The 24,326-nt window shown below is 36.7% G+C and overlaps 1 protein-coding gene across 2 annotated transcripts in view; it reads left to right on the top strand.

Moving 5' to 3' along the window:
- The window catches only part of Ppat-Dpck (Bifunctional Phosphopantetheine adenylyltransferase - Dephospho-CoA kinase), a 329,132-nt gene that overhangs the window by 29,608 nt on the left and 275,198 nt on the right, over nt 1-24,326 (top strand). For both annotated transcript variants that reach the window (XR_010859349.2, XM_067141882.2), the window contains exon 2: nt 18,505-18,653. Coding sequence is in view for 1 of the 2 variants with exons in the window: in XM_067141882.2 (XP_066997983.2) it covers nt 18,505-18,653 (149 nt within the window). In the remaining variant the exon portion in view is untranslated. The remainder of the gene's footprint in view (nt 1-18,504; nt 18,654-24,326) is intronic.

Genomic DNA, 24,326 nt, shown 5'->3' with positions numbered 1-24,326 from the left:
TTATTCATATGTTGGCCAAACTGGCCGGAGCTTTATGATAAGATATCTTGAACATGTAAATGCAGCAAAACACAAACATTCTGCACTGGGGTGCACACCTGCAAGAAACTGGACACTGTTTTACAACTATTGAAAGGGATTTAAGAATTTTAAGAAGAGTAAAAAATGGAAAAGAAATGACTGAATTGGAAAATATATACATTCATCTCGATCAGCAATAGAAGAAGAATAAAAACCTAAATAATGAAATTGAAATAAAGAACCCCCTCTTATTACAATTACCAAAATTAATACAAATGCTTAAATCTGATATAAATAAATCCTATAATCATTTTAATCCGACAAAAGTTAGTAGCTTATTGACACAAACTAACTCAACTCCTCCCCTTACTTCTCCTAGGCAGTCTCGTCCACAATCTAATGTAGCTATCAATGCACCGCCTACCTTCACTTCCCCTTTCCACTCCCCTCCAAAACGCAAAATCATCCACACATATAATACCAGGAGCACAAACGGAACAAGTAGTTCTCAAGAATCTATGAGTAACACTAGACAATTACTCAGCAGCAGGAAGGGTAAGTGACAATTCTTTCGAGAAGAAGTTTATACAGAATTATAATCAAAGCCTTAAACATATTTTTTATTTTTATTACAGATATATAAACAAGCTCAATTAGGAAACGTACGGTGCTAATTCAAATTCTACTTCACATTAGAATGTTTTCATTTTACCAGCAAGTTCGTTCAGAAACAATACTGATGTATTGACAATATAGGATTAATGCCAATACATTTTGTACAAGTGTTACTCCAGTAACATCGAGAACATGATAAGTGTTCATAATATAGGCAGTTATCAACTGCATAAAATTGTTAATAAAATAGTTAACGAATGTTCAATAACAATTACACAAGTCAGGTAATACCGAATCGATACAGTTAGCCGGATCTCAAGTGGTTTTTTTAAAATGATTTTGAAAGGATGTACAACAGATGAGTTTCGTTAATAAATTTAAAGGACAATGTTAACACTAAGATTTTAGACAAATGTGTTTTAACATAGAGACATAAATTTTATTGTTATATGATTTGTAAAATATAAGGTTTGTCACTCATGTTTACAAAGTATACTTTAGTTCAGTAGAATATGTTCACAATCTTATTAAACCTTGGGTAAAAGTGAATTGGCTGATGATGCACACAAAAAGGAGTGAAACATGTACCATATTAACAACTTAATAAAGATGCAAGTCCTCATTAGCTTATTATGTATTGAATAGGTGGTATTTAATAAAATTATAAGAATTTGTATCACAACCATACCACTTAGAGCCGGTTCTACCACCTACTGGTAAAGTAGCGCGTAACTTGCCCTCCGCATAAAAGGATGTTTCCGTTCGACCACTCCCAGGTAGCGCTATCGGCAGCATAAATCGTCGTTACCCGGCTCGAAATTTATCGGCCACTTCGCGGGCCCGATAAGACATTACCTGCCGGGCAAGTTTTGAGAGCTGAAAATTATTAGCTGTGTTTCTGGTGACATACAACTTAAATTAGCTTAGTATACTGAAAAAAAAAAGCATTATACTGTAACAGTGATCGATATTGTATTGTAGGATTTTGAACATTAATGCTTCCTTTGAGTTGCAACGGTCACACCAGCCTCTCGCTTTGACAGCGTAGGGAATACATTTTATACGTCAAGCTTTCGCAAAGAAACTCTAAAAGTATATAAAATCAAAACCTTTTTGCAAATAATTTCAAATAGGATTTAATTTTCTACTTTTTCAATTTTCAGACACCAGGTATAACTTAGTCGTATGTATCCGAATTACCGCAAGGTTCCTCATAGCGTAATGGCTAACACGCTCAGTTCATAGTACGAGGTTTGCAGGTTCGAGTCTTAATTATGACGAATCTTTTTTATTTTCATTATTAGCATTGTATTAATCTGTGTGCCTCTTTACATACGTTCTTTTGGTAATAATATATTTCATTGAAATGTTTAATCACAATATTATGTCTACTAGGAAAATGTTTTATATGTGTGCTCCTTATAGAAAGTGATGTTACGATTAATATAGCATATAGGACTGTCGCCCAGATAGCAGATGTTTACATAGTCTTCTTGTAAATGATTCCATTCCCAAATTCCTCTTCTTATGATGGATATTTACCCCGATTAGTTCTTTAACACTACCTTCCAACTTTATCTTCATAAAGTTAAACATTATAATGAAATGCATTATAAATAACTGGAAGCATGTGGAATTAAATGAGGTCACAGAGCTAGTTGCAAAAAGAGCATCGTGGAGATACTTAATCAATTCACAGAATCCTGCAAATAGAATGTTCAAAGGCAATAAGTCCGTAAGGAAGATGTGGGTGTATATACGTATAGGGAAGCGCGTGAAAAAGAGTTAAGAACAACGGCAGGGAATGAAAATAACATTTTAAATGTAAATTAGAAAGACAATGAAAATCTGCTTACCTTCTATTACTGAGCGAGCGACTTGACCAATCTACTACGAGAATACTTTCCAAAAACGCTGCCTTACATGACAGGTTATAACTGGCGTAAGAAAATGTAATCTCAAGATTTTAATCCCAATTAGGTATTGATTTTGTAGCTCATAGATTAAAATCACGAAAGCTTGACATAAATCCTTGTCCATAACTCTTAAGACTCCCCTTATTAGGCTTTTTGATGATAATCAACAGATGCAAGCACAAGAAAATAAAGACAATCGAAATGAGCTTCATTCATCTGGCGATAGATAGCACCACACACTAAAGCAAGAAGTAGCTGAAAATCAGTCTAGCCAACTCCGTATATCGGTGTCTAGCTCCGGGTAGCTAACCAACGCTTGCGCGGAGGTTGTTGCACGCAAGGCAGAGTACCAGCTGATTTACACCCCCAGGTAGTTTATTTCCCGGGCAGCTGCCAGCCACTTTACCAGCAGATGGTAGAACCGGCCCTCAGTCAAGCAGCTTGTCTCCTTTCTCCCAGGTCTTCCCAGCCCAAACTTTGCAGCATTTTTATAATGCTACTCTTTTGTCGGAAATCACCCAGAACAAATCAAGCTGCTTTTCTTTGGATTGTTTCCAGTTCTTGAATCAAGTAATCCCGGTGATGGTACCATACACTCGAACCATACTCTAGTTGGGGTCTTACCAGATACTTCTATGCCCTCTCCTTTACACTCTTACTGCAACCCCTAAATACCCTCATAACCATGTGCAGAGATCTGTACCCTTTATTAACAATCATTTATGTGATCACCCCAATGAAGATCTTTCCTTATATTAACAACTAAGTACTTACAGTGATCCCCAAAAGGAACTTTAACCCCATCAATGCAGTAATTAAAACTGAGAGGACTTTTTTCCTATTTGTGAAAGTCACAACCTGACTTTTAACCCTGTTTATCATCATATGCCTACTGTCCATCTCACAGCATTATCGAGGTCATGTTGTAATTGCTCACAATCTTTTAATTTATTTATTACTCTGTACAGATTAACATCTGCAAACAGCCTTATCTCCGATTCCACTTCTTTACACATATCATTTATATATATATATATATATATATATATATATATATATATATATAAGAAAACATAATACTGCCTTGAGGAATTCCCCTCTTAATTATTACAGGGTCAGATAAAGCTTTGCCTACTCTAATTCTCAGAGTTCTATTTTCTAGATTCAGTCACTCTTTTTTCTAGTCCAGTAGCACTCATTTTTGCCAGTTTATTTATTTGTATCAGAAGCAATACATCATATAAATTGTTAGTTAAGGAAGAGAAATAATTAAATAGGCCTAACTGGTAAAAAACATACTAGAGGTACATTTAAAGTAACAATTATATCATATCGGGCCAGAATTTGGCAAGATCTTGACCGTTTGGTGTGGCCTTCAATAAATCTTGCATGGTGCAAACAAGAAGGCAGGAGTTCCAATTAAGGAGGTGCGCCATGGTTTGTTCTTCTCCACAGACACAGATATCTTCAGATAGACCCCACTTCTTCATATTGTTCTTAGATCGATCGACCCCAGACCGTAGCCTGTTCAGACTCTTCCATGTAGACCATGACTCTTCATAACCATCTGGAAGAGTTTCATATGGATCCATCCCTCCATTGAGATGAAGGTTTCTGGATCTCCAGGAAGTTAGTCTTGATGATGATTGAGGTGACTCTGAAAGGCACTCGGTAGAATGAAGAAAACTTCTCGATTTCAGTTGTAGTTGAGCAGGTTGATAATCGTGTAATGGATTTGTTTGGGAAATGTCTACTTTAGATTTTTCATGTTTGGCAGCTACTTCACGTCTAATATCTGGGGGAGCAATGCCAGCCAAGCAATATACTTTATCACAAGGTGTAGATCTTAGGCAACCAGTTATAAGCCGGCAAGTTTCATTTAAAGCAATATCCACCTGTTTGGCATGACATGATCTATACCAAACAGGGCATGCATATTCTGCTGCAGAGGAGGTCAGTGCTAAAGCAGTAGTTATTGTTTGAGCTTGTATTCCCCAGCTGGTACTGCATACATTGCGAAGAATGGAATTTCGGGTAGATTCTTTGTGTTTCGTGTTAAGACAATGTTATTCATACGTGAGTGCACGATCCAGAGTCACCCCTAGATATTTAGGTGTTGAGCAGTGATCCAAGAGAGCACCTTCCCAGAAAATCTTCAGATTTCTTCTTGCCTGCATATTCTTTAAGTGAAAAGCTCAAACTTGCGTCTTTGAGGTGTTAGGCTTTAGATTTTTTTCTCTGTAGTATGGACTCGGTTCATCTAAGGCTTCCATTAGTCTCCGTTCAACACTCTCAAACTGATCGATAGTCTCCCATGATCTGCCCTATCAAATGCCTTAGATAGGCCAATCGCAGTACAGTCCATTTGGCCTCCTGAATAAAGCTATATCTTGCTGGAATCCTACAAGTTGAGCTTCAGTGTATGTGGTCCACAAATCTAAAAGCAGGGCACAATTGTCTTCAAAGAATGGAAAAAAGGCTTCTGTAAACCATATTTTCAGTTCTGTTTTCCCCCGTTTTGCTGATTTTGTGGCAATCACAACGATGTTATCTGCTTTAAACATATTTTTTAAATCCAGAGAACTGAAGGTTCTGGTCGGCTCCTGAAGTACAATTAAATAATTAAGGGAACAAAGAACCGTCCATACTGATATTTGGTATTACGATGTATGAATGTACGAGTGAACTAAGGGATTGAGCTATCGTGTGCATGTGTTTCTCACCTACAATAGATAGTCTTTTTCAATTGCATTTCGTGCTCCTAATCCGCTTCGATCAGTGTTGTGAATAGAGGACGGGGTGTAATGGAGAATCTCGAGCTGTCTCCAGAAATTCTGCGGCCTTATTCTTTTGTTTTTCGTCCTGAATGTGCGAATGGGATACACATTTGTAATTGTCCTACTCCCAATTCTGTTTGTTTCTTGAAACGGCTGATCCAGGCATGAGTGGCAGAGAAATTACTTTTTTTGATAGATAGTTCATGTGCACTTTCCAAAGCAGACAGTCATAAATCTTCATCACTTACATTTCACCTTCCCTTTCTTGCCTCCTGGAAACAGGAATAGAGTTTTTCATACTGTACATACATTTTCTATGTTCAGTCTGACTTACCGACATAACCCGTATTTTTCAACTACTTCTTCCACAAGTAAAGATATCGCTCCGACTTCAAAAGATATTGGTCCTACTTCACTAAACTAAAATATTTGTGGTTATGTGAAAGTGATAATCGCTTCTTACTACCTTCGTTAAGCCAGACTTTTACAGCTCTTTTCTTTTATACCATACTGATGTTTTACGTGACTAGGCACATAACAAGAACTGGACGATTTGCACGGCAACAGACTCGGAGCTTGACTAGATTCTAGGAAGGGTGTTATTCTAGTTTTGAACTGGGACCAGGAGCTTCGCTTGCGATCGGCAGAAGGTTTTGACAAGCGGAATTACTTGAGTCGCTTTCACTATCTCCACTGTGGAGAAACCTTAAAATATGTTGCATTCCTCTAAGATTATTTTCCGTCAAATCAATCAGATATTGTCCCATTTCCTTTTCTTTGATGGTAATTTTTCCTGAAAACAAAAATGCCTTTTCACGGAATTAACTCATTACAAACTCCGCTACTTTAATAGGATTTAAAACGTCTCCTCCGAGGAACTCATTTTCTCTGTCTTGCTTTCTTTTAAACAACCATAAAAAAATATTACGTTATTGCTGGATACAGTGAAACACTCCGCAGATGACTAGTGAATGCGGCTTTGCTTATCACTAGCCTTGGGTACGTCGGCCACCAGGTCTGTCCACTCCAGCCAACATGTACATTTACAGTACTCGCACGACATCCCATTGATCTGTACGAGAGATTGACTACATGATTTCGGAGTCTTCCAGTTAAATCCGGAGGGCCGGGCTGAGTGGCTCAGATGGTTGAGGTGCTGGCCTTCTGACCCCAACTTGGCAGGTTCAGTCCTGGCTCAGTCCGGTGGTATTTGAAGATGCTCAAATACGTCAGCCTCATGTAGGTAGATTTACTGGCATGTAAAAGAACCACTGTGGGACTAAATTACGGTACCTCAACGTCTCCGAAAACCGTAAAAGTACTTAGTGGGACTTAAAGCCATTATTATGATTATTATTATTATTATTATTATTATTATTATTATTATTATTAAATGCGGAGACTGATTTTCTGTATTGTAATGGTTATGGCGTCCGCCATGCCAATTCACTACGCACCGGGGACGTCATCGTATCGGCCCCACCCCCCTTACGCTCGAGCGCGCCAATCATGAGCAACACTTGGTGCTAGGCCGGCCCTCTCGCCTCCGTCCGCGGTCCCATAGCAGAGGACACCGGAAATTACTCGACTATTAATCTGGAGTCTTCTATCTCGCGAGGTTCCTGGATACATCTAGCATCCGGACTGTTCTGGAAGGCCCAGAGCAGGTATATTTTTTTTTTTTTTTGCTAGGGGCTTTACGTCGCGCCGACACAGATAGGTCTTATGGCGACGATGGGATAGGAAAGGCCTAGGAGTTGGAAGGAAGCGGCCGTGGCCTTAATTAATGTACAGCCCCAGCATTTGCCTGGTGTGAAAATGGGAAACCACGGAAAACCATTTTCAGGGCTGCCGATAGTGGGATTCGAACCTACTATCTCCCGGATGCAAGCTCACAGCCGCGCGCCTCTACGCGCACGGCCAACTCGCCCGGTGAGCAGGTATATAAGGAGAGGAGTAACTTGAAGTGACAGTGTGAGATTAGTTAGTGTGAGTTAGACTGAGTTAGTGACAGTTAGTTAGTGAGTGAGCGAGAGCGAGTTGAGTTCGCCGCTGTGAGTTAGCGGAGAGCGTCATTCCTGTTTCCGCGCGCGCGCGCGCGCGTGTGTGTGTGTGTGTGTGTGTGTGTGTGTGTGTGTGTGTGTGGTAAATAAATCTTAGAAATAGGACACTACCAGGTTCTGTACTCATTTAATTATTTATTTACCCCGCCAACACGTTACGGTATGTTGTCCTCTTATAGTACAACAATTATGTCAAAAAAAATTCAAGATATGTTTCGACCTGTCTTACATGATACTTCGCTTGTAAGATGGTTTGCAATCAGCTTGCTCTCAAAAGCAGGACAGAAGGGGAATGTTAAGGAGACTCGCCAAAGACCTAATGAACAAAAGGTTAAAAAAAAAGTGATAAGCTGTTATTAAGCAGACTTCCAACAATTGAAGACCATGCAAATATAAAACAGACATCTTTCCATAATAATGGATAACTAGATTTAGAGAAAGATAAATTATTACATAAGACGTGTTATAGAAGTTATTCCTCTTGAATAGTCTATACCGCCCACATTTCGGAGGTTGTTGAAATAAATAAAGGGTTCTTATTTATACCACTACCGTTATATTTTAGAAGCCTGTGAGAAACATAGTGCCTTACAATTTATTAGTCCACTTTCATCTCTCGATTTCATCCCTTTGACATTTTTTAAATGTTAGTCTTGCATGCCACATTTGTCGTAGAAGAACCGGAAAAACCTTGTGATGTGAACCTTAAATCTTGGAAGGGTTTCTATGGACTCTGAAAACCATGCTTTAAGGCCCTAGAATGCATTCTTTCTGAGAAAATTCTTTCTAAATGCATGCTTCTAAGCTGTTCCCCACATCTTTCCCACCGCAAACTCAAGGACTTCCCTTTTCCTCCTCCAACTTGGGTCAATGTGCAGTCCATGACCGATATATTTCTTATGTCATAACCTTTCAAGTACTTCAAATTGCTAGTGATCAATAACATCAACAGAATAGCAAGGGGAGTCTGTTCATAGAAGTGAAAGAATTTATTTAAAACACGCAATACATACAAGAAAATATCCAATGCTGTTAATCACACCTAAGCATTGCTTGAATACTTCAGTTAGTATATGAATGAAAGAAGTCTAAACCTGAAATTGGATATAATCTAGCATTTACATGAAGATTCAATAATACATATTGTACAAGGATTAAAACTAGATATTACAAAAAAATTACAAGAAGTCAGAACAAAACCTCATAAATTAAAAAGTGGTAATTCTAAATAGCTTGTTTAGAAATCAAGTAGAGCTTCAAAGATGATGATGAGAATATTTTTTGAACTACTGGGAGATGTGTAACATTTATTTTCAAGGAATGTAAAAGAAATTTACAAAATCAATGACTTATAAAATAGTCCGGCTTCTTGGTCCAGTGGTCAGCATACTGGTCTGCAATTCAGAAGGTCCCAAGTTTGATTCCTGGCCGGGCTGGAGATTTTAACTCTGTATGGTTAATTCCTTTGGTTTGGGGACTGGATGTTTGTGTTTTCCCAAGAAATTCCTCTTCATATACACACATCACACTACCAACCACCACAGAAACATGCAAAAGTGGATACATCCCTTAGTATAGAGTTAGCATCAGGAAGAGCATCCAGCCATAAAACAGGGTCAGATCCACTTATGAGAGACAGTTCTCACCTGCGACCCCACCAGTTTGGTAGAAATGGTAGAAGAAGAATTGGACAGTAAAATACTGTATTCAAAATTCTATGAAAGTTCAAATTGTAAATTAAGAGAATTTTATTTGATATATGTGTACTCTGACATAATAAAAAAGAAATAAAAGAAAGGAACAAGATGAAGAGAGAAATGAATAAGGAAAAGCAAAAAATGTATCAGAGGGATGAGAATAAGATAGAAAGGTTTCATGTGGAATACAACAGATTGAAACTACAAGTAAAGAGGAGTACCAAGGAAGAAAAGGAGAAATGTTTGGGAGAGTTTACCAACAAAATTGAGCGAGATAGTTGAGGAAATCAGAAACTATTATACAAAGTAATAAAATCAAAAAGAATAAATCAAGAAAAGAACAAGGCATTAGAGAGAGAAGATGGATCCATCGCACATGACGAAAAGGGTCTTCAGAAGGTAATGGCAAAGTATTTCGAAAAACTTTATAATGAAGATGACTGCTCGGAGGAAAAAAGAGATAAGAAAGTGGAAATAGATGGAGAATAAGAAGAGAACCCGACAACATGGTTGGAACTAGTGATGGACAGAAAAACGCCCAACTGTTTCGAGAAAACAGTTTTCGGGTTGAAAACTAACTGTTTTTAAAAGTTCCATCAAACAGTTTTTTCTTCAATACAGTCCACAGTTTGTCTTTCACTGTTCGCTAGCGAGTAGACACTGATGTTCGGAGCTATTTGGCCTGAAATTGGCATTGCTCGGTACTTAACCACTCCCATTCCCTCGCTGTCAAATCGACTGTTTGTCTCGTATTTAGTTGGCAGTGAGCCAAGAGCTGTTTGGAAAAGCAGTTTTTAGCCGAACAGTTCTTCAACGTTTTCGCTTATTGCTTGTTGTGGGCTGTTGGCGGGTGATGTACCGGTGTTCTCCAACCAGTTTTAAAGCGGAACAGTGTTAAGTTTGCTGAGTGCTGAGCGAGGCGAGTTGCTTTATAACGTCAAAACGAAGCGAGGTGTGGAATTATTTCACGAAAAGTGACAATGATAAGGCGCATTGCACTATCTGCAAGCAACTTATTTCTTACACGTCAACTATTACAAATTTGAAAGGACATTTGCAAAGAAAACATATAGCAATATATGCTGAGCTAACGTGTCATAGTGTTAAGGAAATACCTTCAGTGGAAAAACGACCAAGTAAGCCTACAGACGATAGAGAGGAACCTAGTATTAGCACTAGCAGGCCTGATAGCGAAGCTTTGACTGCTGATTCATGTGTTGCGCCTAAAAGACAAAGATTAATTAGGTCTTACGTCTCTAAAAATGTTTCATCTGCCCAGAAGAAATTAATTGATCATGACTTACTTGATTTATTTATTTTAGATTATCAGCCCTTTAGTATTGTTGAGGATAGAGGGTTTTCTAAACTTATGAAGTGAATCCCTGGCTATGAATTACCTGGTAGAAAGACTATTTCAAATGTCATGATTCCAGCACTCTATGATCAACAGTTTTGTTTAATAAGAGAGACTGTGACGAATGAAGCAGTGAGTGTGCATAACAACCGATTTGTGGACATAATTAGTTGCTTACATTGCCATAACAGCGCATTACATTACGAAAGAGTTTACCTTCAAGATGGTTTTACTGAAGTGTTCTGGAAGCCATACGTCTGTTGCGTTGGCAAACGAAATTAAGTGCATACTGTTCGATTGGAAGCTGCATGACAAAGTGAATTTTTCAATTTCTGATAACGCTAGTAATATAACAAACGCGTTTGAGGAAATTCTGAAGTGGGAACACTATGGCTGTTTTGCTCATAAATTAAATTTGATTGTCCAGGGTTCTCTTCAGGAAATGCAAGTCACCATTGAGAAAATCAAAAAAGTTGTCAGCTATTTCAGGAGAAGTTCACTAGCAAGCAAAAAACTACTGAAGTACCAGATATCAAGTGGACATACAGTGCTTAAACGCCTTTCCCAAGACGTCACGATGCGCTGGAATTCAACTTTTTATATGTTGCGTCGATTTGTAGAACTCGAAGAAGCTATCAGGGCCACTATTGCTCTGCTAGATAAACATCTGCCCGTAATAACTGGCGGAGAGTGGCAAGTAAGCTTGTCATCAACTTTGCAATGTGCTAGCTCTGTTTGAAGAAATGACTAATTCTCTGAGGAGAGAAGCATATATGACTGGAAGTTCTGTGATTGTGATCGTCAGGTGCCTAAAAGGTATTTGCGAAAAACTCGGGCAATCAGCCGAGTTCACAGAAGGAGTGAGGGCCGTAATTGCTAGCCTTATTAAAGGGTTAGGAGAAAGGTTCAAGAACGTTGAACACAACAGCACCTTCGCCTTATGCACTTTATTAGATCCACGCTATAAAGACCACGTTTTTCAGAACCCTGTGGCACTAGATAACGTCAAAAAGAGGGTGCGTAATTTAGTAGTGGACCTAATAGATAGAAACGCCCAGACCAGCGAGAAGAGAATATTGACATTCCGTCCTCCTCACTTCCATCTACAACTGGTGCATTTCAGCCCTCTTGTCCATTAAGCGCTTGGAGCATTTTCAACGACATTATTGGAGATAAACGTCCTCAAACCAGCCCTCTGTCACGAGCCAACAAGGAACTGGATTTGTATTTGAAAGATGGCATTTTACCTCGTATAAATGAAGCAGGGGAATCTAATTGCCCCTTGGATTGGTGGAAAAATCACCAACATGTGTATCCCAATTTAGCACAAATATTCATAACAAAGTGTAACATAGTGGCCACTTCAGTGCCCTGTGAAATACTTTTTTCCCGAACTGGACTGATTGTTAATGAAAGGAGAACAAGGCTGTCATCAAGAAAGGTAGAAATTTTTATGTTCCTCAATGTAAGTACAAAGAGTTAGTGCTTGAGTATTTTTCATAACGGGTACCATGTGAACAGAATAATAAAGTGTAGCATAGTGATCACATCAGTGCCATATTGAAGACCTACTTTCCCAAATTGGATTGGTAATTAATGCAAAGCTCTCACAAAAAGAGGTCGAAACATTAATGTTCCTTAATGTAAATGTGAATAATTAATTTCTAAGTGTTTTCCTAATATTGTGCATCTTATGAATACTCTCGTTTTTTTTGTGTGTATTTATCTCTCTTATCTGTAACATTCTGCAACTTCTATTGTTTACAGTAGTTCTCATTGAGCAATAATCTTATAATGGTATATGATGAACATTGATACTGTATAATAATACTGCTATAGATCCTACTTCACTAATAACAGACTGGTTAACAAAACCTCCGGGTGTCTGGAACCGTGTCGATGAGCAGATCGCCGCGATCACAAAACGCTAATGTCCGTTGATAGCCTAATGATAAATGTCTTTACAGACTATATCCTTTGCTTAACATTGGAATCTTCACTCGTCTTATTGTTCTTCTTGTGTATCCTTCATACAGGTATTTCGTCACCTTCAGCTTGTGCTGTCTGCCTAGACATTACGAAACAAGTTGGGCCAATGACCTCGATGTTAGGCCCCTTTAAACAGCAAGCAAGCGAAACAAGTTAGATTGAAATGTGGTGAAAGATCTCATTTCCTATCCCGCAGCCCCCTTGTGCATGTGACTCACGCGTCCTTCACAGTCTCGTTATGAACTAATGACCTGTTGTACTGTTGTTTATAAGTTTCATTTCCGTATTGATAGATATTACTTTACAAAAACAATATAAATATAAGTCACCACCTTATCAATACAAAATGTATTTACATTCAGCTAGTAAATATGTTCAAGACTGGTTTCGACCCCTAGGGGGTCATCTTCAGTTGACATGCATAAAAGATATATTTTACAAAAACATCACATATAATGATTAAAACTTAAATTAAGTCCAACTGATCATAAATGTTGGTATGTATGTCTTGGTACATTTGAGCTTTTGTATGTGTCAATGCTAAGTTTCCCAGCATACAGTGTCAAGGTAAGTAGTTAACTAATTTACATCATCCATGAAATTACATGCTATTTTTCATGTTATCACTGTCTAATTTGAGTTGTACAATGTGGAATGAGATATACATACATTTGTGTAAATTAATAGTAGTGAGTTCAGTAATATACATTAAAAATTGGTTCATAAATTACATTAATTAATGATCAGTCATATGAAAATGTAGAATTATTGGTTTGGACACTTGTGATTAAAATATTAGTATGCAATACCTTGTTGGCATATATCTTAAATACTAAAATATCAGTTTATAAAGCCTATTATTGTTATTTTATGTCTTGGAATAGGGTTGAACTTTTAGAAAACTATTTGTTTTGTTGAACATAGGCATTGGATAATCTTGTTAAATTGGACACATAACTAAAACAGTGGTGTATATATATATACCTTGTTAAAAATACATTGCATTAATATTATTAATATGTGGTGCTATATATACATTGTTTAGGGTAAAATGGGGTTAATGAAGTCTTTCACAACAGTATTTGATTAGGTATGATGTTCTGATATAATGGGTCCGTAGAAATATATAACGATATACATAATTGCAGTTAGATAAGTATTTGTATAATCTGTTTGCAATTTAGGTAATATTTGGTTGTAATGTCTGGTGATATTTTGGGCAGCTACTGTTGTTAGAGCTATTAAGAGATGAATTTATAAAACTATTACAATTTGCTATCAATAACAATTATTTCAAGTTCCATGACACTATCTATCAACAGAAAGGATTACCCATGGGATCACCAATATCAGGCATAATAGCTGATATATATATATATATATATATATATATATATATATGGACTATTTAGAACACCAAGAAATCAATAAAATAGGAAACATCATCTATTGGTGCAGGTTTGTCGATGATTCATTCATAATCATGGAAAATAGACGTACTAATGAAAACATAATCTTAGAACTGAATAAAATAGATCCCCGTATAAAATTTACCATGGACACTGAAAACAACAACACCATAAACTACTTGGATATATCCATAACCAGACATAACAACCACCTAACATACAACATATATAGAAAACCTACCCATACATCAAATACAATAAAGATAGACTCCACCCACCCACATACTCACAAGAAAGCTGCTTACTACAGTATGATTCACGGAGCATATAACATTCCACTTTCAAAGGAAAATCTAAATAAAGAATTAAACACAATCCACGAAATAACAAAACGGATATAAAAGAGAAATGATAAACCAGATCATCAACAAAGTCAAAAACCAACCGAAAACCAAGCTAACCAGAATCACCAAAGATAAAAAAGAATATGCACTGTTTACTTACAACAATAACCATAAACATCGCATAACCAATATCTTCAAACAACAAGGTCTAAAAATAGCATACAAAACTACACGCAATAATACCAACATACTATACAATTCCAAATCAGTTAACAACATAAATAAATAAAACCACTCAGGAGTCTATCGCCTCAAATGCAACGATTGCCCAGCCAGCTATGTAGGGCTTACTGGTAGGAGTTTTTTAATACGATATAATGAACATGTAAATGCCGTCAAACACAGACATTTCTCAGCTATGGGTCAGCACATTGACGATCAGAAACACAATTTCACGGACATTAATAGTGACATGCAAATCCTCAGTATGAATCCAAAAAGTCCCTTGTTCAGTATAATGGAAGAATTTTACATAAATTTAGACAAATACGTCAATCCGAACTCCAACTTAAACGAAAACATAGACAGAAACAATATTCTTTTTCATGCAGTAATTCCTTTACTAAAAGATTACTACCTTAAAAGAATTAATAAACAAAAATCCATACGCTCAAATCAACCGCTCCAAGACCTCTTCCCCTCCAACCCCACTCCCGTTACTAACACTCCACCCATCCCCCCAAACCTCCCCTCTACCGTCGCCAACTACAATCTCAGAGCAACACGCATTAGATCTCAACAGGCAGCTACACAGAGTGCACGGTTTCAACACCTAACGTAAGTGAAATGACATACGATTTACTATTACACTTTCATACCGCACCATTTTCACACTCATTATTTCTACTTCCAGATACTTTGTTTTCACAACTTATATGCTTCTACGATAAAATCAACGTGCACCCTACCAGGACGCATAACATTCACCGTGTTCTTACAAATGTCACGAACTCAACATATTACGGCACGCGAAATGAAGAACATGCTCCATCAATAATACTCAAGACTCTTAATAGCTCTAACAACAGTAGCTGCCCAAAATATCGCCAGACATTGCAACCAAATATTACCTGAATTGCAAACAGATTATACAAATACTTATCTAACTGCAATTATGTATATAGTTATATATTTTTACGGACCCATTATATCGGAACATCATGCCTAATCAAATACTGTTGTGAAAGACTTCATTAACCCCATTTTACCCTAAACAATGTATATATAGCACCACATATTAATAATGTTAATGCAATGTATTTTTAACAAGGTATATATATATACACCACTGTTTTAGTTATGTGTCCAATTTAACAAGATTATCCAATGCCTATGTTCAACAAAACAAATAGTTTTCTAAAAGTTCAACCCTATTCCAAGACATAAAATAACAATAATAGGCTTTATAAACTGATATTTTAGTATTTAAGATATATGCCAACAAGGTATTGCATACTAATATTTTAATCACAAGTGTCCAAACCAATAATTCTACATTTTTAATGTATATTACTGAACTCACTACTATTAATTTACACAAATGTATGTATATCTCATTCCACATTGTACAACTCAAATTAGACAGTGATAACATGAAAAATAGCATGTAATTTCATGGATGATGTAAATTAGTTAACTACTTACCTTGACACTGTATGCTGGGAAACTTAGCATTGACACATACAAAAGCTCAAATGTACCAAGACATACATACCAACATTTATGATCAGTTGGACTTAATTTAAGTTTTAATCATTATATGTGATGTTTTTGTAAAATATATCTTTTATGCATGTCAACTGAAGATGACCCCCTAGGGGTCGAAACCAGTCTTGAACATATTTACTAGCTGAATGTAAATAAATTTTGTATTAATAAGGTGGTGACTTATATTTATATTGTTTTTGTAAAGTGACCTGTTGTATTCAAACTGTTTGGAAAAACAGTTGTTTTTAACAAACGAACAGTTCGTTGGCGTTTTTCTAAAACAACAGAAATGACCACCACTAGTTGGAACTTAAAAGGGCAGTGAAAGCAATGACCAAAGGTAAAGCAAGTGGAAAAGACGAATTCAATGTTGATGTGATTAAGGCAGCTGGAAGCATTGGACTACAGTGGCTATACAGAGCCCTCAATGCCATATGGAAGGATGAAAGGATACCTGAAGATTGGCAACAAGGAAGCATTGTACCACTGTTCAAAAAGGAATTTGGAAGAAATGTGAAAATTATAGAGGTATAACCCTATTATCACACGGGCTAAAAATAATGGAGAAAGTCATGGACAAAAGACTGAGGGATATAATAGAACAACAATATGGCTTTAGACCGAATAGATCAACAATCGATTTGATATTTACAGTGCGAACGACAATGGAAAAACATCTGGAAAGGAACAAGGAAATCATATTGGTATTTTTGGATTCTGAAAAGCTTATGATACAGTTAAGAGAAAACACATATGGGAATGCCTACTGAAAAGGAATGTACAGAAATCATAAATTAACGCGACATAAATGTTGTATCATGAGAGTAAAGGCAGTGTACATGTGGGGAGTTGTGACTCGGAAACATTTCATACAAAAAAACAAAAAAAAAAAAAAAAAGGTCTCAAGCAAGGAAGCACACTGTCACCGTTGTTGTTTATTATATTGATGGATGAAATCATAAAATGTGTAAAACAGAGTATCAGTAGTGATAAATAATATAATAATCGTATGGCCTCAGCTACCGTGTGCAGACATTTCGATTTGACGCCATCTGGCTGTCTGCTCGTCAATCTCGACGTTCCATTTTACTCTAGGCCCACAGATGGCAGACCGGGTAAACCAAAACTCTCTTGGGCGTCTATGGCTGAGATTTAATGAATTTTGTCGGGTAAACACCAAATGTGTCACCAGAGATCTTTTACATGCCGACGTCGTACGACATGGAGTGTCGAATGGACTTTTTTCCGCCCTTCAAAAATCCGACTACCTCTGCCGGGTTTGAATCCGCTATCTTGGGATCCGGAGGCCGACACTCTACCACTGATCCACAGAGGCAGCTATCAGTAGTGAAGAAGTGAATGCTTTGGTATTTGCAGATATGGTGATTTGGGGAAACGGAGAAAAGTACAAAGGAGACTGGACATTTGGAATGAAAATCTGAAGGAGTTTGGAATGGTAATTGGTAAAAAGAAAACTGTAGTCATGCACTGTGCAAAAGAGAAAAAGAGAAGCCAAGTGAATATATGCGGAGAACGGTTAGAGAATGTAGAACCGTTTACATATCTCGGTAGCATTATTAATGGAAGTATTGAAATCAACCCTGAAATTAATAACAGACTAATAAAGGTACATAATTTTATCATCAAGTCAGAGAGCTTGTATGGAATGACAAAGTACCCAAGAGAATAAAATTAACATTATATAAACAGTATTTCATACCAATTGTAACATACGGACTAGAAATGCTGGTGACTAATAAGATACGAGATAGTAAGATCCAAGCAGTAGAAATGAAAATTTTACGAAGTTTAGTTAAAAAGACAAGAATAGATAGAATTCAAAATATTGAAAGCAGAGAAGAGCTAAATTTAGAACCGTTAGTACAGAACATACAGAAAGCAAGACTGAGATGGTTCGGACATGTAAAAAGAATGGGAAAGGAACGGGTAGCAAGAAGGGAATTGGCAAGAGAAGTTAAGGAAAGAGACCAGTTGGAAGACTGAGAAGAATGTGGATGAATCAGATTTGGAAGGACATTAGAGAAGCTGGATTGGATGTGGCGGAAGTAATGGAGCAGGAAAAGTGGAAGGACAGAAAGGAGTGGAGGAGGCGTGTTAACCAAACCCGGGCGACTGGAGTGGGACATTGATGATGATGATGATACTCTGATAAGTTAATGCACAGTGTGTCTGGTATTCTAAATGAGTGGGAATGAAATCCATTATAGAGTTTTCAAGGAAATGTTTGCTTAATTTAACACTGTTGTGTGAAGAGTGGATTTTGTTTTCTATTTACAGTATTTTGAGTGGAGCTCAGTTGCACAAGGTTCATTTTTAATGAATTAAATTTTTTTACGGGCATTGTTAATAGCTCTTAATTATTTTAAAGTATTGTTTTTATTGAATATCATGTAGGGTCCTCCTTTGCACACTAGTGTGCCTTTATAAAGTCCCCCACCAAACTGAAAGTATTCCATTGACTGCATATGAGTATTATCGTCATTCATATGTGCTGTACTGGTGTAGTTCATTGTTGAATGTTTATATTTTAGCTAAGAAACTGTGGGAATTGATTGAGCCCTGTACCAAACGGATGAGGAGTGTTGAAGACTTTCTAAACGATGTGGATCCTAACTTGCAGTATAAAATTGTGCCAATTACTGATCCTTATGGACCTACTAAGGAAGATCCCAATCTTCAGGTATGTGGTTATGAAGTTATTTCCGTTCCTCTTCGATCTTTAATATTATATCTAAACTGAGTATTGGAAATTATAGTCATTTTGGTATTTAATATGCTGGGCTGAGTAGCTTAGGTGGTGGAAGCTCTGGCCATCTGAGCCCAAGTTTGCATATTCGATCCCGGCTCAGACTGGTAGTATTTGAAGGTGCCAAAATATGCCAGCCTGATGTTGGTAGATTTACTGGCACAAAGAACAACTCCTGCAGGACAATATTCCAGCACCTCAGCATCTCCAAAATCCATAAAGGTAGTTTATGGGACATACCGTATAATTCCGAATACCACCCGCCACAAAAAAAGACCCACACCCTACAAAAACTTAGATACCTATTTCATATCTGCCAGGTATTCTGGTTTTTCCATAAAATGTACGGACTTTAAGTGTGTTTTCCGGTTGTACAGATGAACACCATTATTGTACGAATTTTGAATATCCCCACTTGGTTTCGCTTTCTGCAGTGAAATCGGATTTGTTTGACTTTCAATAGTAGCTGGTAATGGAAAATTCTAGGCGGGCAATAATTCCAATGTTGAGATTTATCTCCCGTATGCAGTTATCAGACTGTGCCTCATATATAGGCTTCCGATAAGCTTACCTGCATACACCCAGCGTCAGTGGGTAGGGTCTGACACATCCCAATCTTCATAAAAGGAAAGAAAAATTCCACCTAATCAATACATTTATTTTCTTGTAAAGTATTACAATCTAGGACCGGTTTCGACCCTTCATAGGTCATCCTCAGCTATATCAGAATCACATTTGCATTTCTATCTTATACCTCTGAAAGACCTTCATGATATATTGTTTCATAATTTTCAGTGAAAACTTATCTTAAAAACTTACAAATTTCTAAGCGTTGTGTTAAAATTAAAAATACAAAACTTTGTCTATTATATACATGCCCTTGGGCTGACAGAATGCATCCTTGGGTTGATTAAGCATCTATCTTAGGTATTGTTGCTTATTCTGTTGAATCAAATCCCTTTTATACTTATGTACAATCGTGAATAGACTATCAGTAAAATTTGATAAATAAAGCTTGCGTGATAATTATAATAAAATATCATGTTACATCTTTATACCTTATTGCTGGAGTGATATTATTTTAGGCAAAATATAAATGCGTGTTGACCTCTATAAAATATTTTTACATAAACGCACTAATGTACTTTAAAGTCTAATCATTGTACTTTAAAGTCTAAAATACTTATTGCTTGGATCTTGCGTTGTTATGTGGTAAAATATTATAACAATTTGTCTTATATAACATCAGATATTGATAATGTTTAAATATGCCGTGTATGGTTGGCTTTTAAATCTAATGATTAAATGTCAGTTCCTTCTTGCATAAAATTACAAGTTTCATATTATGTTGATTATGTATTGTATGAAATATAAATGTCTATTAAATTGAATGCTTATCATTTACTACAGAAGTTTTAAAAACACTTGAATGTCTAGTAATATAGTCAGTGTGTTTAGTGACACTGAAACGCGTTGGCCTTGATTCTTGCGTTATATTTCCATAATTTGCCTTTTTTTATATATATGTCGAATGTTGATCTTTATAGGTTCCATTTGTCCTATAATTGTGAAATGGATCAATATAAGCTTGATACGTGTTAAATTATGGAATATATGTGTGATTCAGTTCTGGCCTAACTTCTGGAGTTTTCTCCCATCAAATGCCGTAAGACTGTGGTGGTTCCTTTCCCTTTTTTTAAGGCTGGTAAAGTTGCTGGATGTTTGAAATGCAAGTTTCTTGGCCGTAATTACTCGTCAAATGGCCATTGATCCATTTCACAATTATAGGACAAATGGAACCTATAAAGATCAACATTCGACATATATATATAAAAAAAGGCAAATTATGGAAATATAACGCAAGAATCAAGGCCAACGCGTTTCAGTGTCACTAAACACACTGACTATATTACTAGACATTCAAGTGTTTTTAAAACTTCTGTAGTAAATGATAAGCATTCAATTTAATAGACATTTATATTTTATACAATACATAATCAACATAATATGAAACTTGTAATTCTATGCAAGAAGGAACTGACATTTAATCATTAGATTTAAAAGCCAACCATACACGGCATATTTAAACATTATCAATATCTGATGTTATATAAGACAAATTGTTATAATATTTTACCACATAACAATGCAAGATCCAAGCAATAAGTATTTTAGACTTTAAAGTACAATGATTAGACTTTAAAGTACATTAGTGCGTTTATGTAAAAATATTTTATAAAGGTCAACACGCATTTATATTTTGCCTAAAATAATATCACTCCAGCAATAAGGTATAAAGATGTAACATGATATTTTATTATAATTATCACGCAAGCTTTATTTATCAAATTTTACTGATAGTCTATTCACGATTGTACATAAGTATAAAAGGGATTTGATTCAACAGAATAAGCAACAATACCTAAGATAGATGCTTAATCAACCCAAGGATGCATTCTGTCAGCCCAAGGGCATGTATATAATAGACAAAGTTTTGTATTTTTAATTTTAACACAACGCTTAGAAATTTGTAAGTTTTTAAGATAAGTTTTCACTGAAAATTATGAAACAATATATCATGAAGGTCTTTCAGAGGTATAAGATAGAAATGCAAATGTGATTCTGATATAGCTGAGGATGACCTATGAAGGGTCGAAACCGGTCCTAGATTGTAATACTTTACAAGAAAATAAATGTATTGATTAGGTGGAATTTTTCTTTCCTTTTATGAAGATTGGTAAATGTCAATACGGAAAATGAAATTCATAAATCAACATCCCACTCTGACGAGTCTAGTGTCAGACCTAAGACGAAACGCTGGTTAACTCGGTGCCAGGCGGTAGTATGAGCACCCTCCCTTTAAATTGCCAGAGCCGATCTGGTCGGCCTTTAACAATCCAGTCGGAAGTTGCCAGAGCCGATTACATCGGCCGGCTTAAAATTCTGTGATATAAATAATTTTGAGCCAACCTATAGTGACATGCATACTTTTGTTACAACCTGTAGTAAAGGGGCTACACATTATTGTGTGCCTGGCCTTGCTTTGGTAGTTCTAAGAGGGTGTTATACCTTTCACAAGAGTCGTTTCCTGTGTTTACAAATACCGCTAACTGGTCAGTACGAGATTGGTCCTTGCAGTGAGTGGATTTGTGACAGGAAAATAGCAAGTTGTTCACGTGATATTTTTTCAGCAGGTATTGATGACCATAAATTAATGCAGTATTTGGAACAACGCGAAGTTAACGTGGATGATTTATCAGATAGCGATAGGGAATTTAGTTCAGAGAGTAGCGACGAAATTATACCGGACACGGTCCGCGGAATCACCGCAGCTAAAGAAGAGACGTTTAATTGTTTCTAACGGCACTAAATGAATATGGTGGTAGATGAAACTAGTGATAACGAATATGATGATGATGTCCCTGGAGAACATTTTGTGGAAATTTGTCCCAGTTAACCGGACAACATTCCTCAACCTCCTGTCCACTTCAAGGAAGTTCTTGGACCTTAACGTGCCGTGCCGTCTGATTCTCCGCCCATATCATAATTCAATTTACTTTTCACTTACTCTCTGCTAAACCTGATAGTCACGTATAGTTCTCTATCATTACCTAAATGCCGGTGTCCGTGGGCCAAGTGTAGCGTGCCTGCCTCTCACCCGGAGGTCATGGGTTCGATTCCCCCCCAGGTCAAGAATTTTTGCCTGGTCCTGAGGGTTGGTTCGAGGTTCACTAAATCTAAGTGACCCTAAGTGATTGCACTTGAGGAGATATCTGAGGGTGAGAGGGCGACCCCGGTCTGGAAAACCGAGAATAATTACTGAGAGGATCCGTCTCACTGACCATGATTCACCTCTTAAACTGCAGGTACCGAACTGAGCAGCGATCGCTTAGTAAGTCGAAGCAAATCACGGCTTTAGTGCCATACATTTCTTAATTTCGTAAGTTATGTTGTATTGTAAAATTATTTTTCTAATATATACTACAATCGAAAAGGAGAAACTATTTTTTCTGAAAAACTGTAATATCAAGTATTATTTTTTACTTATTTAATAATTCAGAATTATTTTTATGCTGTGTTGTCCGCACGTAGAAAATTTGTCAGTATTTGCCAAACACCGATACATACGCGCGAATTTTATCAGTGAGTAAAATTGTCTTGTTTTTACTAGTGACATGTGTTTGAATATTTATTTTTTAAGTTTTTATTTTTCTCGTTCAAATTAGTTATTCTGTAGAATTGTATTTAGAAGTACATTATACATAATTACGTATATGCTTTTGTATCATAAATTATTTTTTCAAAGTAGATATTGAGAGAGAAATTGCAAAAATATTTTTCTCTTCCTAAAAATAAACGTTATCGACAACTATAAATCAACAATAAAACGTTTTTGACTCTTTATATCACTCCAAACCAGATTCTTATTCTACATAGTCGATATGTAGAAAATTTCATGTCGGTATTTGCTATACACCGGTAGATATACGCGAATTTTAAAATACATGTATTTCCACTGAAAACGGCCTGGCACTTTACAGTAGTAGAGTGGAGGCAGGCTCTGGCCTCTTCCTGCTGATGGGGAGCGGCCGACCAGATCGGCTCTTGGCTCCAAGATGGTTAATACAGCAAACACCTGAAAAGCCTTACATCTGATATGTTTAAGTAGCTGGTAATGCGAGATGCAGTGTTTGAAATTCGACCGGTAAATGTATAATCACATTATTGATTATCACTGTGCTTTTGTCACCTGTTCTACCTCAATTGCTACTTCATTCAATGAGATGTTCTCAAACAAGTAGCAGACTGTGATTTTGAAGAAAAGAAATCCGTGAAAAGTAGCAGGCTGTGAATTTATATAAAACAACTTTAGTAACTGTGTTGTGCTTTGTAGCAGCTGAAAGGCTTTGTTTGTGTGCGTGTGTAACATTGGCGGTAGTTCAGTAACTCGTGTAATTGTGTGATGAATTTCTAAGCAATTTAGTAATGTTCATAATGAGTTCAACTAAGGAACAATATTATCAGTCTTTTCAGGAGGGGGGCCGATGACCTTCGATGTTAAGCCCCTTAAAACAACAAGCATCATCATCATCATCTTTTCAGGAGGCATATTCTGCTTAATTTCCTTGTTTTATACGATCACAGAAAGTGTTCCCAGTGTTAAGTGAAAACAGATGAGCACTCATCAAGATGTAACCTTGTGTAAGTATTTAATTTTAGGGGGATCATAACATGTATAGCAAAACCTCGGTGCATCGTTTTTCAGGGGGCAGGGGGAAATTGACAACGGATGCGAGAAAACTATAAATGCGGGCAACATCAAAAATAGGGGGAAAGCAAAATATTAAAATATGGTTACTGTATTGGGACATTTTTCGTTATGTAAATATATTATTACAAACAAAACAATAATGGCGCGTGGCCACCGGAGCTGGGTGCAGATCTTTTGAGTTGTAACGTAATAAGCGATCCATGCGCATATGAAAATACGGCCGTACCTAAGACAAATTCTAATGTTTAATTCGGCAAACAGACAGCCAATAAGTAAATTCTTTCATGAATAAAATTACTGTGTAAAATTGTATTGAATAGGTCAGGGATGGCGAA

Source organism: Anabrus simplex, chromosome 2, assembly GCF_040414725.1.
Source record: "Anabrus simplex isolate iqAnaSimp1 chromosome 2, ASM4041472v1, whole genome shotgun sequence".
In the NCBI taxonomy this organism is placed as follows: Eukaryota; Metazoa; Arthropoda; class Insecta; order Orthoptera; family Tettigoniidae; genus Anabrus; species Anabrus simplex.
The sequence above is the reverse complement of the archived record's forward strand: the minus strand, read 5'-3'. Positions and strand labels throughout refer to the sequence as shown.